This window comes from Microcebus murinus, chromosome 19, assembly GCF_040939455.1.
Source record: "Microcebus murinus isolate Inina chromosome 19, M.murinus_Inina_mat1.0, whole genome shotgun sequence".
NCBI classification, from domain to species: domain Eukaryota; kingdom Metazoa; phylum Chordata; class Mammalia; order Primates; family Cheirogaleidae; genus Microcebus; species Microcebus murinus.
This window is the reverse complement of record NC_134122.1, coordinates 14296982-14313392: the sequence shown is the minus strand read 5'-3', so window position 1 is coordinate 14313392 and position 16411 is coordinate 14296982. Positions and strand designations below refer to the sequence as shown.

General features: G+C 56.5%; 1 protein-coding gene across 3 annotated transcripts in view; it reads left to right on the top strand.

Moving 5' to 3' along the window:
* Positions 1–16411, top strand: part of ABCC1 (ATP binding cassette subfamily C member 1 (ABCC1 blood group)) — a 115870-nt gene that overhangs the window by 89337 nt on the left and 10122 nt on the right. For all 3 annotated transcript variants that reach the window (XM_020281636.2, XM_075995145.1, XM_075995144.1), the window contains 7 exons: positions 4924–5014; positions 5395–5530; positions 7211–7418; positions 9378–9688; positions 13722–13921; positions 15252–15378; positions 15939–16040. In XM_020281636.2, coding sequence (XP_020137225.1) covers positions 4924–5014; positions 5395–5530; positions 7211–7418; positions 9378–9688; positions 13722–13921; positions 15252–15378; positions 15939–16040 — 1175 coding nt within the window. The remainder of the gene's footprint in view (positions 1–4923; positions 5015–5394; positions 5531–7210; positions 7419–9377; positions 9689–13721; positions 13922–15251; positions 15379–15938; positions 16041–16411) is intronic.

Genomic DNA, 16411 nt, shown 5'->3' with positions numbered 1-16411 from the left:
CTCTGCCTGGCCTCCCACCCCCAATTCATTTCTCCTTCCCCTGCCTCTTTGTGGCATTATCGCCACCTGACAGTAAATTATAGATCTGCTCGTTTCTCTGTCGTCTCTCTCTTCCCTTGGAATTTTAAGCTCCTTGAGGGCCTTTTGGTTACTTCCGCCTCCCCAGAACTGAGAACAGCGGCTGGCACATAGTAGACACTCAGTAAACATGTTAAATGAGCGAGTGAATGATTTTGCACCTTGATTAAAGCTTGCTCCGCATAAGCAGTCTGTAGGTGAAAGGGCTTTGGATCCTCACACAGCTGCATAGATGTCCCAGATTAGAAGAAAATAGGAGCCGATTTTACCTGTTTCTGTCAGGGCTGGTTTAGGAACCAGCTTTGTAGGTATGGGCGGTGGCAGGGCGCCGCCGCGGCTGATGAGAGCCCCTTCTGGTATTGGAGAGTCAGCTCTGCTTGTCCACGCACCGTCCGCTTGTCAGTCTGTCCGTCTGCCCGCCAGGTGTGCACAGAGTGCCTGCTGCGTGCTGCAGGGCCACCTGGCACGTGAGCCACCATGTGGGATGGCGCCTCCCCCGCGAGTTACGCAGTGCGCATCCTGTATAACTGTACGTGGCAGCCTGGGGCGCCAGGTGCTGGGGATAGAGTGGAGGACAAGACCCACCCTGTACCCTTGAGAACTGGCGGTCTGATGGAGAAGATGAGCACTGAGTACTCAGGGACATCATGGTGCTAAATGCGGTGATGGAGGGGTGCCTGAGGGCCTGTGAGAGCCCAGGGAGGGGTCCCCATCCCAGCGAGGGAGGGTCCAGGACGACATCTGAGCCATATCACCTTCTCTTCCCCTTGTCTTGGCTCCATGCGCAGCTGGCTCGGTGTAAGCTTCCGTGGGGCAGGGGGACCTTTAATAACCCGAGTCTGTCCTCGAAGAACTAAGGCTACGGGCTGGAGCCGGGGCCCCTGTCCCTCCTGGTGTCACGCTTGCCCTCCCTGCTGGAGGGCTGTATTTCTTTCCCTCTGCTGCCATGAAGACAGAAGGTGGATCTACGTCGCTTTTCTAGCTCTATTTATGTTTAAACACGGTTACAGCCGGGCGCGGTGGCGCACGCCTGTAATCCTAGCTCTCTGGGAGGCCGAGGCGGGCGGATCGATCAAGGTCAGGAGTTCGAAACCAGCCTGAGCAAGAGTGAGACCCCGTCTCTACTATAAATAGAAAGAAATTAATTGGCCAACTAATATATATAGAAAAAATTAGCCGGGCATGGTGGCGCATGCCTGTAGTCCCAGCTACTTGGGAGGCTGAGGCAGCAGAATTGCTTGAGCTCAGGAGTTTGAGGTTGCTGTGAGCTAGGCAGACGCCACAGCACTCACTCTAGCCTGGGTGACAAAGTGAGACTCTGTCTCAAAAAAAATAAATAAATAAATAAAAATAAACACAGTTACGACTTTTTGAGAAAGGGGTCGGTCTCAGGCAGTGTCAGGGATCCACCCAGCATGTGTGGGACGGGGAAACTGAGGCACGAATGGAACAGACTCGTCAGCCATCCTTGCCCCTCTCCCCTTCAGAGAAGCTGGCCCGGTCGTTCCCTCTGGGCATTTAGATGGGGCTTGGGGAGGGGGTTTGCCTCGGTTCTTAACACTTTCTTGGTTCTTGTGAATTCCCAGGCAGCCAGGTGACAGACACGGAGGAAGAAGGTCAGTAGCGCCTGGGCTGGAGCGGGCTGCGCCACCGTAGAAGCAGAACGCAGACCGATCTGCAGTGCCGCTGCATGCCTGGGGCGGGGGTGGGCCCTAGAGTGGCTGCATAGTCTCCCCTTCCGGTGTTCATTGGTTCAGTCAGCAAACGCTTAGCAGGCGCCTACTTTGTGCCAGGTGTTGTGGGTGGCACTGGGCGGGCAGTTTGAGTCTCCAGGTCTCCCACTCACCGCCTAGTAACATTAGCTAAGCGTTACTATTTCACGGTCACATTACCGTGATCCCAAAGGGGACGGCGGTTGTGAAATGCCTGGCACACAGTAGGCGGACGATATATGGCAACGGTTAGATGCAAGATGCCACCCACGCGTCCTGGGCCGAGACAGTGCAGGGTGATCGTTGCCTGTTGAGGAGTGCGGGTGGCGGCCAGGGCCCGGAGGAGAAGGGGTAGGGGTGTCCTCTAGCGGAACCGCAGCAGCCAGAGAGGACCCAGCCCTCCTGCCTTCGGTGACCAGCAGCGTGTGGCTGAAGGTCCTGGCTGAGGCTCCGTTGCAAGTGACAGCAGCTGACTGCGGCCACCTTAAACAGAGAAGGGCGATCGCTGGAAGGATAGCGGGTAGCCCAGGAATCAGAGGCAAAGCTGAGCAAACAGGACTCAGGAAGTGGGAGCTCCAGGAATCCAGACAAACTCTTTCAGGACAGATGAGCTGTCTTTGGTCCCTGTAGACCACGGATGTTGGTTCAGGGTCCTGGGAGAGGGCTCTGCTGGGGCGACCTCAGGCAGGTGCCTCCTTGGCTGGGGGAGCCCGGGGTGCTGATTGACAGGCTGTAGGGAAGAGGGGAGAGCTGGTTCCTGCAGAAGGCCGACAGGATGGTGGACCAGCTGATGTTCATGTTCTCCCTCTTAGACTCTCAGTTCTCCTCCTTGCAGGGTAGAATTTTCCAGCTGCCCCCATTGGAATATCCTCCTGTTCCAGCAGGTGGGCTGATCGGTGGGCTGCGCAGGCCACCATGGAAGAGCTAGTCAGGACCTGGTGGTTTGCGCTCGTGAGGAGCAGGGGAGAAGGGAGGTGGAAGCTTACAGGAGGGCGCTGGGGCTGCTGAGTTAGCTGGGGCAGAGAGGGGCTCTCTGCAGCGTGCCACCTGCAGGACAGGGGTCCCCGGAGTGTCCTGCAGCATCCGGTCCCTGCACAGAGAAAGGTAGCTAAGGCCAGGCCTGGCTTCCAGCGTCATGCATGTGTACGAGTACCGGCTGCATGCGGCTACGTGGAAAGTCCTGCTTGTTATCCCCCTTCCTGAGTGATGTGGCTATTTTTGTTTTTTTTTTTTATAATTAAAAACAAAGATGCTGATATTAAAGGGACCGTTTGAAGCAGTGGTTCTCAATCCTACCTCTGCCCCAGAATTATCTGTAGAACATGTCTCTAAATGCACGTGACAGTAAGTACGACAAGGTTGCTGTCGCCGGGCACTCGCTGCACTAAGCACTGCCAGTGGTTCGCCCTCCTGCTCTCGAGGGTAGAGTCTGCTGCTGTTCCTGTTTTGCACATGTGGTCATTGAGGCTCAGAGAGGTTTATCACGCCCCCCCCCAAGGCACATAGCTAGGCATTGTGAAGACACCTGCATCCCAGTTACCTGACTGCATTCTAATTCAGTCACTGCAGGGCCGGGGCCAGACAAGCACCTGGGTGATGCACCCATGGCTGACATGGAGGATCCCTGGCTGGGAGCACCTGCCCCCACAAACCTGCCCCCACGCCAGGGCCGATCCCCTGCCCCTCCTTCCCTTCCTGTCTGTCTGTGTCTCCTGGCCGCTATCCCCTGAGGGAGCTGTCCTTTCTGGAGTCTGCTTTTTTTTTTTGAGACAAGAGTCTCACTTTTTCGCTCAGGCTAGAGTGAGTGCCATGGCGTCAGCCTGGCTCACAGCAACCTCAAACTCCTGGGCTCAAGAGATCTTCCTGCCTCTGCCTCCCAAGTAGCAGGGACTACAGGCATGCGCCACCATGCCCGGCTAATTTTTTTCTTTTGTATATATATTTTTTAGTTGGTCAATTAATTTCTTTCTATTTTTAGTAGAGATGGGGTCTCACTCATGCTGGTTTCGAACTCCCAACCTTGAGCAATCCGCCCGCCTCAGCCTCCCAGAGTGCTAGGATTACAGGCGTGAGCCACCATGCCCGGCCTGGAGTCTGCTTTTATTCACATCACATCAGGGTGTTCTCAGGGTCACCCTGACTGACTGCAGGCTGCGTGTTTATCCCCTTCGTGCCTTCTGTTCCCACCTCCCAGGGAGCCAGCCCTTTGGTGCCCAACTTGAGCTGTCCTCTCTCCTGTTGCCAAGGAGCGAGGACATCCGTGCAGAGTGGGAGAATGACAGTGCAGCACTGAGTCGTGGAGGTGAAAGGACTTGATCCGTCTCCACACAGCACGGTGCCTGACGCTTGCTTAGCGCTGTCACCCTCGGTGATGTCCTGGCGCTGATCCCTGGTGCCGGGTGGCTTCTTCCTGGAGTTGGGGCCAGCAGCCAGCTGGTGCCTCCCACGGTGGCTTCTCAGGGTCTCTCCTGAGTCCGCACCCCAGGGGCCGCCAGGGCTGGGGTCTTACCTGTGACGCATTTGGGGAAGGGCCCACTTCCAGGTTCACATGGTGGTTCAGATATCGAAGCGCTTCCGTATTAGTGGGGAAGCAGCCGCTGCCAGGGACCCTAGCCTGGATTCCTGAGACCTCCCCGTGATCCAGCAACAAGAGGGTTAACTCCTGGCACCACAGGGCCCCTGGGCCTCTTGTTGGCTGACCCTTTTGTCATATTGAGTATTTATTTAGAGTATCACTCCCACTTGGGATGCGTGGGGACTAGCGGGCTACGTCCCGTCCCGTGTGGGTCCTTGCATCCCAGTCCTGCTAGCACAGCTCGATGCCCACATACTGTGGGCAGAGTGGGGTGTTCCCCCTCGCCGCTGGCGCGGGCCACCTGCTCAGCCCCGGTGCCCTCAGCTGACGGGACCCTCTAGACAGTTGCGAAGCGCCATCCCTGCCCCACGGGACCTGGCTCCAGAGATCACCTGCCACCCCAGTGGTGCCGCGGCTTGCGGCCTCAGCAGAGCAGGCCTGTCTCTCTGACCTGGCGGCCAGCTTGACTGCTGTGCCGTGACGGTTTTCCCTGCCTTTGGCTTCGGCAGCTGGCTCCTGAAACCCCCATCGCCCCTCTGTCTCTCCCTTTGCCACCAGGGATGACGGGCGTCAGCAGTCCGGGGAAGGAGGCCAAGCAGATGGAGAACGGCGTGCTGGTGACGGCCCCCGAGGGCAGGCAGATGCAGAGGTGCGTGGCGGGGGGAGGCCTGGTCCCGGGGACCCTGCCCCGCCCCCCAGGGGTGCCAGCCTCGAGGCCTGATGCACCAGAAGAGGCCTCAGCTCCCCAGGGGTCCGGGCAAGGTGGGCGTTCTGCCTCCCCTCCCGCACCCTCCGCGGGTCCCACTTTCCAGAATGCAGAGGCCCAGAGGGGGAGCCGGGCACCGTCCCTGCCGGGGGACGTCACCTTTCCCTGGGGACTCGCAGCCCTGGGCAGTGACGTGGGGTGTGCGCACATGCGTGCACGCGTTCGCATGTGTGCTCGCAAGTGCGCTCGAGGGAACACGTCCTCTCACCGCCGGCCCTGCCCCAGGTGTCCGAGCGGCTGACACCCTGTGCTTGCTTCCCCAGGCAGCTCAGCAGCTCCTCCTCCTACAGCGGGGACGCCGGCCGCCACCACGGCAGCGCGGCCGAGCTGCAGAAGGCCGGGGCCAACAAGGAGGAGACCTGGAAGCTGATGGAGGCGGACAAGGCTCAGACCGGGCAGGTGAGGCCCGGCTGCCAGCACCGTGCCGGCGACCCAGTTCTCGGGCGCGCTGTGTGCCGGGCGGCGCGGTGCGCATTGTCCGTGTTAACTCGCGTGTCGGGCACACCCAGCTTGTGCACGTACAGCACCGGGAAACCGAGGCCAGAGAGGCTAAATGACTTACCCAGGGTCGTGGCTGGTGAGGGGCAGAGCTGGGATTTGAACCCCTGCTGTCGGACTCCAGCTTTGGCACTTGCAGTCTCTGCTCTACTGGCTGCCACCTGGCTTCGAGCAGCTCTGCGGCTCTCCTTAGCTGTAGGCAGCCCGGGTACTTTAAATCAGTCGTGCACAGACAGCGCTAAGGACACTGAATGGAATAGAAGAACATTTTTGTGTCTTTTTCATTTCTCTTTTAGTCCGAATGATGACATCCTGAGACAGTCTCAGCTGGGTGCTGGCCTGTCTTTGATACCTAACAGCTGCTAGCCTCTCTTTGTAACACATAGAGCAGGTTTCAGCCTCTTGTTTCATTGTATTTTTTTTTTTAAAGATCATCTATTTTGGGCAGGTGTCTGTAATTTTCCATTTAGGGTAGTGATCCAAAGTTTATTTTTAAAAATAAATGTGGTTATGTTAAAAAAGAAAAAAAAAGGGAATGGGGCTTTTAAAATAAGTAAAAAATAAACACACAAGGTGGTAGCGCAGTGAGTGAGGTTGGCGCTTTCTCTTACGCCCCCCGGGTTGTGTCCAGAGCTTCCCGGGCCCTCTGCTCCCGGCTTCGCCCATGTCCTGTCGTCACAGCCAGGGCTATGGCCAGGGGCAGAGGTGACCGCAGTGTCCCCTCTCACCTTGCTCTTATCCCCCAGGGAGCCAGGGAAATGACCCCACATCAAGGATTTGGGAAGGGAGGGGCAGAGATGGCAGGCTTGTTTAATCCTCACCTAGTCTCCAGAGGAGACGGGTCCCAGCCTTGTCCCCACGTCATAGACGAGGAACACTGGAGCCAGCGGGCTTGTCACTTGTCGGAGTCAGAGCAAGAGTGGGGCCAGGCTCTGCCCACGCGGCCATCTCTGACCCCTGCGCCCTCCACGTTCACTGCACGTGAGGAAGGGTCCTCTGGGGACGAGTTTGGGGACAGCAGGCGGCTTGGCTGCACGGTGAAGCCACATGGAGAAGTAAACGTGCTGTCACGTCCGCCTGCCGCCCAGCAACTCCAGTTTCCAGAACCGAGACTTGAAAATCCAAAGGAAGCATCAGTTGTGCAAGTTAGGATCAGACCTGCGGTCTTCCACCTTTACTCCCCGCCGGGCTGTAGAGTGAGATGGTTCTCATGACCCACGGTGCACGTGGGAAGCTCGCCAACGCGCGCAGACGCGAGGACGGGTACCGGAGACTGTCGCAGCCGAGCCCGGTGGTCTGGGCGGGCGCTGACCCGAGAACACGGCATAGTCTCCGGCATCGGGCCGTTCTCGGCCTTCCTCCGGGGTCGTGCCCGTGTCTGGGTGACGGTTTGCTGGCAGCTGGGAGCTCCACGAGGGCAGAGAGCTCGACTTTGTTCACTGCTGACTTTGCTGAATGTGTGGCGGGGCGGGGCGGGGGTGTTCCAGGCAGGGGCATCTCGGGCCGGGCCGGGCCGCACCGCCGCTGTGGGGGCCCCGACTGGGCGCGCCTGACCCGGCGCCTTCCCTCCCGGGCCCGCAGGTGAAGCTGTCCGTGTACTGGGACTACATGAAGGCTATCGGGGTGTTCATCTCCTTCCTGAGCATCGTCCTCTTCCTGTGCAACAACGTGGCCGCCCTGTCCTCCAACTACTGGCTCAGTCTCTGGACCGACGACCCCATCGTCAATGGGACCCAGGAGCACACGAAGCTCCGCCTTGGCGTCTACGGAGCCCTGGGCATCTCGCAAGGTGGGCGCCGCCCCCCACCCCACCCCACCCGCATTGGGCCCCTGCAGTCGCTTCGTGTCCCATGATAGAGCTGGGTCCCCGGAGTCCTCGGGGTTCTGTGAACCCCCAAACCAGGCCTCACCCAGCTGAACACGTAGACACTCAGATACTCGTGGAAGGAACGTTTGTCGAATGCTTTGTTCGTGGGGCCCCGGGAGGGGCAACGGAGGAGAGCTTAGTGTGCCCATTTTACAGACGAGGCAGGTTGAGGGCAGAGGCCACTGGGAGGCCCGTGAGTTTATTCCTTGCCCCTGTTTATTCGTCAGGGTGACAGCTGCTGAGGTGTCTCGTCTGTGGAGATTAGTTTATAGTTGTAGTTGTCGGCCGTCGGCAGTGTCGGCCTCCAGGGGATGTACGCGTGACAACATCTGGAGATAATTCTGGTTGTAATCAGATTGATAAAGCCCCTTCGTGGTCCTGCGGTACCTAAACCCAGCAGTATTGTTGGTAATAGCTGCTGTTTACAGAGCGTTTACTTGGGACCTGGCTCTGTTCTAAACACTTTTTTGCGTTTTAACTTATTTTATCCTTGTAGCAATCCTGTGGGGTGTAGGGGGCTAATATTGTCCCCATTTTAGTGACGCAGGAAGTGAGGCCCAGAGAGGTTGAATAGGTTGCCCCGAGTCACACAGCTCCTACGTGGCAGCGCTGGCATCGAACGAACAGTCTGGCTGAAGCCTTAACCTCTGCACTGTGCAGCGTAGGAGCTGTATTTATGTGCTCAAAAAGCTATGTATATCCACCCATGCACAGTGAATGTCTGTGATACATACATGTATACAGTAAGTGCATGTTCATGACACACTTGAGTACTTCCTGCATGCCAAGCGCATTGCCAGCCAGGGACTTTACGTTCTCGGTGCACTGAGGATAAAGGTCATTGTCTTCATTTCATAGAGGAAGAAACTGAGGTTCACAGAGGTTAGATGACCTCGAGAAGGTCGCCCCGCTGGGGAGCTGCAGAGACAGGAGTTGGCGGCGTTGGCTTCCCAGCCTGTCATTTTAGCCCCCGCCGCTCCGGTTTCTCCCTGATTAAAGAGCCAAGACAGAAGCCCGTGTCCCTGTGAAATTGCCACTCTGGAAAGAACAGTGCCTTACCGCAGGCTGTTTGGAGAGGCCACAGATGTCTTATGGTCTCCCGGAGACGACGTAGGGGAAAAACATCGCTAGAAGGGCAGACGTTGTATTTTTTGAGTTTCTCAATTCCTAACCTCCCTTCCTCCTGCCATTAGGGCAGACGGCTGTGGCCTCCAACTTATAATCAAGGGAAGGTGAGAACAGAGAGGGCGTGGTGTTCACCTGGGCTCACACAGCAGCAGTATCTGGTCTAGAGCAATAATGTCTTTCTAGTATGGTGGTCACAAGCCATGAGTGGCGATTTTAATTTCAATTAATTAAAATTAAATACAATTTAAAATGTAGTTATTTATTGGACTAGGTACATTTCAAGTGCTCAGTAGCCACCAGTGGCTAGTAGTGGCTGCTGCATTGGACAGCACAGACGCAGAACATTGGGATCACCGCAGAAAGGTCTATTGGACAGCGCTGGTCTAGAGGAGTAGGGCATACGGATTCAGAGCGTGGCCCGGAGCAGGCTGTCCGCATTAAAATCCCAGCTCTGCCTCTCTTCGGCTGGGGATATTTGCACGACTATCTGGGCTTCAGTTTTCTCAGCTGTGAAATGCGTAGTACTAGAACTTAGAGTCACCGTGAAAATCAGACACACGTAAAACCCTAGCACAGTGCTCGGCGCATAGTAGGTGCTGTCTAAACAACAACCGCCATCATCATCATTATTATTATTATTATTATTAGAAGTTGGGAGTCCAGGCCTGCTTTGCCCACACGGCCACTCCCTGCAGTGTGTGACCCCACCCGGCTCTGGCCCCACCGCGGGGCTTAACTCCGGCATGCTTGCAGGTATCGCCGTGTTCGGCTACTCCATGGCGGTGTCCATCGGGGGGATCTTCGCCTCCCGCCGGCTGCACCTCAACCTGCTGCACAACGTCCTGCGGTCGCCCATGAGCTTCTTCGAGCGGACGCCCAGCGGGAACCTGGTGAACCGCTTCTCCAAGGAGCTGGACACGGTGGACTCGATGATCCCGCAGGTCATCAAGATGTTCATGGGCTCCCTGTTCAATGTCATCGGCGCCTGCATCATCATCCTGCTGGCCACGCCCATCGCCGCTGTCATCATCCCGCCCCTGGGCCTGCTCTACTTCTTCGTCCAGGTACGAGGTGGGCTCTTGGGGTCCAGGACGAGCCCCGCTGTGTCTCGCGCTCCCAAGTCACCTAGGGGGCCATTTCCTCTCACCGTTGCAACAGTGTGGAGCTGCTGAGGATTTGCCCGAGGAGGGTTTAGATTTGTTTCTGTCGGTTTTTGAATACCTAAATCAAATGTTTCTAGCTTGCAGTAGCCAAATGCACTTTTTTCCCTAAGAGGTCATATTTTTATAGCCATACATTAGCAAAGGAAACAAAACCTGTAATTATAAAGACACCTTCATTATTACATTTAGTTCCTAAGCCTCCTGCAGATAATGGAGATGCAAATAATAATAGCTTAAACAAGGTAAGTGTTTACTTATTTCTCTGTCTTAATAGAAATTTTGAAATAGTCCATTCAGGGCTGGTATGGCAGCTCCATGAGTTTGTTAGTATCCCAGATTCCTTTTATTTATTTTTTAATTTTTTAAAAACTTACCCACTTTGCACAAGCCTTCCATTCTTAAGTTGATCTCATGGTCCACAATAGCTGCTGGAGTTCCAGCCAACACATCTGTATTTCAAACAGTGAGACTGGAGAAGGGGAGCAAGGGAAGGCAGCATGTGATCACTGATTTAGCACTATCCATTTAAATATAATAGTAACCCCCTTATCCACGAGGGATATGTTCCAAGGCCCCCAGTGGATGCCTGAAACCACCGTTGGTACCGACCCCTATATACACTATGCTTTTCCCCCTATACATACATATCTGCAATAAGGTTTAATTTGTAAATTAGGCACAGTAAGAGATTAACAACAGTAATAATAAAGTAAAACTACTGTAACAATACACCAGCGTCACTGTACTCTTGCGCTTTGGGGTCACTGTCAGGTAAGGTAGGGTCACTTGAGCACAAGCGCCGCAGTGCTGCGACAGTTGACCTGGTAAGGGAGACGGCTGACGTGACTAATGAGCGTGCGGCATCTATGGCGTGGGCACGCCAGACAGAGGGATGCTTCACGGCCTGGGCGGGACGGGGCAGGACAGTATGAGATTTCTTCTACTACTCGGAAGGGCCCATAGTTTAAAACTTATTGTTTGTTTCTGGAATTTTCCGCTTAGTGTTTTTGGACCTCAGTTGACCACATGTAACTGAAACGGGGGAAAGGGAAACCCTGGCTAAGTCCGTCCGGTTGGCTAGAACTTAACTCATGTGACCACCTCTATTTGCAAGGGAGGCTGGGAAGTGTAGTCTTTTAGCTGGACACAGTGCAGTTCCCAGCAAAACGTTTCTGTTGGGAAGGAAAAAGGGGGTGCTGTGTAGGCCGTCAGTCACCGCCACGTCCGACCTGCAGAAGGTGCCACTGTATGTTCTTTGAACATGTGTGGTTTCTATTATTGCAGTGTGGCTTGTGTTTCCATTTGACAGATGAGTATGTTGAGGCTCAGGATACATCACTTTGTTTTAGTTTTAAAAGCAAGTCCCTTTAATAAGAAAGGTAGCATAAGAGGGAAGACGGCGCGGAGTTCTGTTGGAGCTTCTGTGTTGCTGGGAGAAGGCATTCCTGCGCCGTGGACTTGCGTGACGTCCTCGAACACCGCCTGGCAGCGTGTGAGTGGCGCCCGTGGCCCGGCACAGGCAGGCTGATGTCCGCTGGCTGTGTGTGGTCGTGAGCCTCAGCCACTGCCTTGGTCCCTGAAAGAGGAATCCCAGCCCAGGAGGTAGCTTGTTCACATGCACTAGAGTTAAAAAGAGAAGTGAATAATTTTCTTAAATAATCAGATCGTTCCTGAACAAAAATTCATCTCAGGTTAGATTTTTCTAGTAACTAAGATCCTAAAGCAATGACAACTAGAGGAAGTCGAACGGGTAAAGCACTTTAGGATAACTTGCATCTAGAATGTTCAGAAAAAAGAGGGCCTGGGTGTGGTGGCTCACACCTGGAATCCCAGTATTCTGGGAGGCGGAGGCGGGAGGATCACTTGAGCTCAGGAGTTCGAGAACAGCCTGAGCAAAAGCGAGACCCTGTCTCTACTAAATATAGAAAAATTAGCCGGGCATGGTGGTGGCACCTGTAGTCCCGGCTACTCGGGAGGCTGAGGCAGGAGGATCACTTGAGCCCAGGGGTTTGAGATCGCTGTGAGCTAGGCTGATGCCATGGCACTCTAGCCCGGGCAACAGAGTGAGACTCTGTCTCACTAAAGAAAAAAAAAAAGAGTCGGGGAGGAGATGAGGTCAAGGGTCAGGTGGGGATGATCACATGGGCCATTGGCCTGCCAGGCCAGGGTTCTGGGTTTCGTTCAAGGTTTTGGGGACTGCTGGGCGGGCATGACAGCCAGTCCACAGTCCATGGGTGAGCAGAGCAGTGCTCTGAGACCGCCCAGCGTGGCGTGGCCGCTGGGTCAGCGTGCGGAGATTCTGGGCACCCCGAGGGCTGCTCACCTGTGGGTTTGATTGCCACAGCCCGCACTGTCGACCAGAAAGAGGCTGCTGAGCGCAGAGGCCTCGGAAAAGGCGCCTGTTCCTTGTACCACTCTCTGCTGAAGGGCTCTGCCTCCAGATGGCCTGGTACACCTGGCGCAGGGCAGGAGGCAGGGAGGCCAGGCCCCTAACCACCCTCCGTTACTCTGTCCAGCTCTGCCACTGGCGAGCAGTTGCGGGTGTGTTGCCTTTGTCACGGGGAACCCCAGTCTGTCTCCGTGGGTCCGTTTGTCCAGATGAGGAAACTGAGGCCCAGAGAGCTCAGTGTTCTCCAATGGCCGATCTGGTCCATAGTTCCCCAAAGCTCCCAGCAGGTGCTTCAGGTTTTGTTCTGTCTGCAGCACGACTCGCCGGGCAACTCTCTGTGCCTGGGGCCGGCTGGATGCCCAGCGAGGCGGGCGCAGAGCGGATGAGGCGTCTGCCCGCGAGGGTGGTGTCACCATGACTGGGAAACACGGCAGTGAGCTGCAAGGCCAGGAGAGCTCCCCCAGGAAGCACCGTGTGCTGGGTGACAAGGAATGGCCTGGATGGGACAGAGTGGGTGTCGGAGGCAGGTGGCCTGCGGGGACAGGGCGTGTGCAGGACAAGGTCAGCGACGGGGCGTGGTCGGCCCCACTGAGAGCCTGGGAGGCCCTCGAGGGAGGGGTGACGGGATTGGCTTTGCGTGGGCACAGTCACGGCTCAGGGGATGTGATGAACAGGCAGAATTCTGTCACCTAAGGATAGATACCGGTGGTCACCACCTCCTTCAGCACTTCCTGTTAGGTGAAGCCATACGGTGTCACCGATACTCACCTGTTTCTTACCTGCATAAACAGCCGTCTCTTATGGTTCAACCTAGCATTACCAGGCACTGGTTAGTGGCGTCCCATGCCTGTCTGATACATGAAACGTGTGTGCGTGTGAATACATGATATAGCTCACGTCACACTGTTATTCTTACATGTCATCCTCACGGTGACCCTGAGAAGCAAGCCTTGTTGTTCCCATTTCACAGAGGGGAATCTGAGGCCCTGGGCAATGACGCATTGGCCGTGTTTATATTGTTAATCGGCAGCAGAGGCAGGATTTGATCTCTGAACCTGTGCCTAAACCCGAGCCATCGGGGCCACGAAGCCCTGGAGGTTCCAGGCTCCGAGGAGGCCGTGCCGGTTAGGTGGAAGTTAGCACTCTGCAGCCGGACTGCTGGGGTTGCGGTGTCAGCTCTGCCACTTCCCACCATGCGACCCTGGGTGGGGGTGGCGTCAGCTGGCTTCTTAGTGTCTACCCTTCGCAGTAGGAAGGAGCGCCGCACGGGTTTTTTTGTGAGGATCAAATGAGCTGATTGTGTGAAGGCACTCGGAACCATGCGGGGGACGGTGTGCTGTACGCGGTGTGGGTCCTTATAGTCCCTGTCGTTGTCCCTATGTGTGCAGCTCACGGGTGAGCAGGAACACCTGTCAGAGCAGCCCCGCGCCAGCATCTTGCCTCCTCGGGCACAAGTCACCTGGGGCCTTTGTCCTGCTCCGCCCAGGGAGGGTGGGACGAGGGCACCGTGGCCGACCCCGGCTGTCTGTTCTCCCCGTGCCACAGAGGTTCTACGTGGCGTCGTCCCGGCAGCTGAAGCGCCTGGAGTCGGTGCGCTGCTCGCCGGTGTACTCCCACTTCAACGAGACCCTGCTGGGCGTCAGCGTCATCCGCGCCTTCGGGGAGCAGGAGCGCTTCATCCGCCAGAGCGACCTGAAGGTGGACGAGAGCCAGAAGGCCTACTACCCCAGCATCGTGGCCAACAGGTGCGCGGCCCACCTCCCCGCGCCCTTCCTGGGTGCAAAGCCACACTCAGGCCTTCTCAGAGAGGGGGTCGGGGAGCCAGGGGAGGCGACATCAGACTGGCTGTCAAACACCCATAGGAGCACCGTGAGCACGCAGCCCCAGGGGCATTTCGGTGCAGGGACAGAATGCCCCCGCCCCCGGAGCCAGAAAACCTCGCGGGAGCCGCCCTTTAACTGTCGTCCTGGCAACGCCAGGTCTGCAGCGACAACTCTGCTACTGAGTGTCTCCGCACTGCGGTCCTTGGCTGGGGCGGCTGCGCGCCCCGTGTGAGGTGTGGCGCAGTGTACCAGTTGAGCCAAGGCGTCCGAGGTTGCCGTCTCGTGGATCACACTCGAGCGGCATCGAGCCACGGGGGGCAGAAGTTTGCGAATTACTTGCTGGATCTGGCTTATCCCCAAGACAGCATCCTTCTCGCCCGTTCGCGTCCTGATACGTGTTCTTAGCGCCCCGGAGGGGACCGCAACCACCCGCCCTTCTTACGCAGTGCGATCCCACAGCGCGTGGCTGGGTGGGCAGACCCCGACCTGCTGGAGGCCTTGACATCCCTCGTTTTAGGGAGTTTGTCACCCGCGGGCTGTGTCTGTCTGAAGGTCTCGCCCGCGTGAGGATCAGTCACATATGTTATAAGGGCTGCCTGGGAAGACCGACCGCCATCTCCCTAGAACGCTCCGCTCACAGTTTAAAACTTGAAATAGTAGTCCCACAAATAATAGTGCCACACGATACTGTGAAGTTTCTGGAATTGGGAGGAGCAGGGTCTGGGAACATCACAGGGGTTGGCTTCTCTCTTCCCTCTCAGATCCCTCCCGGCCAAGTAAATTTACACCTGACCTCGGTCAGAAGTCTGAGAAGCAGGTCATGGTCACTTTAAATCAGTATTGCCTCTTAACGGCTGATGATGGCCTCTTAGTACTTAGGGAGTTTCGAGAACATTTAAAAAAGATGCATTTAGGTGTAGGTGTATAATTTTAAAGGCTTCAATGAGAGGAAGTTGGTTCTTAAAAAGGCAAGCTTCAGATTCCCGGGACGGTTGCCTCCGGAGAGCTCTGTTTCAGACCCCGGGCGTGCCGGGCGGGTGAAGACTTACCGCGTCCTGTCCCTTCGGCCCTCCTTCCCCGTTGCCCAGGCCACACGTTTCAGACAAGCCGGGCCCAGGAGGCCTCTCTCTGGGACTGCTGGGGGCTTGTCTCCAGTAGCAAGGGACCCCCCTCTCTCCCTGTGAGCTAGGAGCCGGGTCTCTGGAAGCTGACTCCGTGTGTGTGTGTCCTTCTGCCCGTGTGTCCCGTGCAGGTGGCTGGCCGTGCGGCTGGAGTACGTTGGCAACTGCATTGTCCTGTTCGCCTCCCTGTTCGCGGTGATGTCCCGGCACAGCCTGAGCGCCGGCTTGGTGGGCCTGTCGGTGTCTTACTCGTTGCAGGTAGGAGGGGCCCACGCGGCTGGAGTGTTACTCCCCCGTCTGCTACGGGAGCCAGCTGTCTGGCAGGTTCCTGTGCTTTGGACTCGCGCAGGAGGAGGGGAGAAGGAAGAGAGGGGGTTGTAGGGGCAGGTCCAGGGCCTGGTGACCCACCGGAGCAGGAAAGGAGTTGGACGTGCAGCCAGGATTTCTGCCATCAGTCAAGGAGACGCCTCGATGGCCCAGGCCGGTGCCTCCCGCTACAAGGGAAACGCTTTCGAAACTGAATCTCCCTCTAAGCACTGCGTGAGCTGCATCTCACAAACTGTGACGCATGGTGCTTGCATCTTCTCACCTAGTTCAACATATTTTCCAGTTTCCTTTCTGATTGATTGCCTCGTGTGGCCAGTGGGTCGTTTGGAAAATGTGGTGCTTACCTAGGAGATGCAGTGTGGCCAGTCCTGGCTGTAGGTGGGGCTGCTGATTTCCGTCCCTTCTTATTTCAAATGTTTCGTGATTCACGCTGTTGGAAACTGCGGTGAGCTCGATCACTCCGGGAGCTCCATGCGGCTCTTTCCCTGCAGATCACCACGTACTTGAACTGGCTGGTTCGGATGTGGTCTGAGACGGAGGCCAACATCGTGGCCGTGGAGAGACTCAAGGAGTATTCAGAGACGGAGAAGGAGGTAAGGCGGGGCCTGGGCCTGTGCTCTTGGCCTTGGTCACCGCTGTGTCCCCACCCCAAAGAGACCTCTGAGCCAAATCTTGTGTATCCTCCGCCTCTGAGCAGGAGCGTGAGTCGGATACCTGGCAGAGGTCCATCTCGGCTCCTGCCGTCAGTCTGTAGTGCCTGCTTAGAGCCTCCTCGTTTAAGGGTGAGAAAATAGTTTACAGTTACCCCGTCTTTCCCCAGCACATGGAGTGCCCCCACAGCAGTGGGGATGCTGGTGCCACCAAGCATTATCACTGTTGTTGTCATCGTCCCTACTACTGCTGTCACGGCGGGGACCAGGGCATAACGAGGCTGATACTGGGGGCACTAGGTTACGGGATGCGT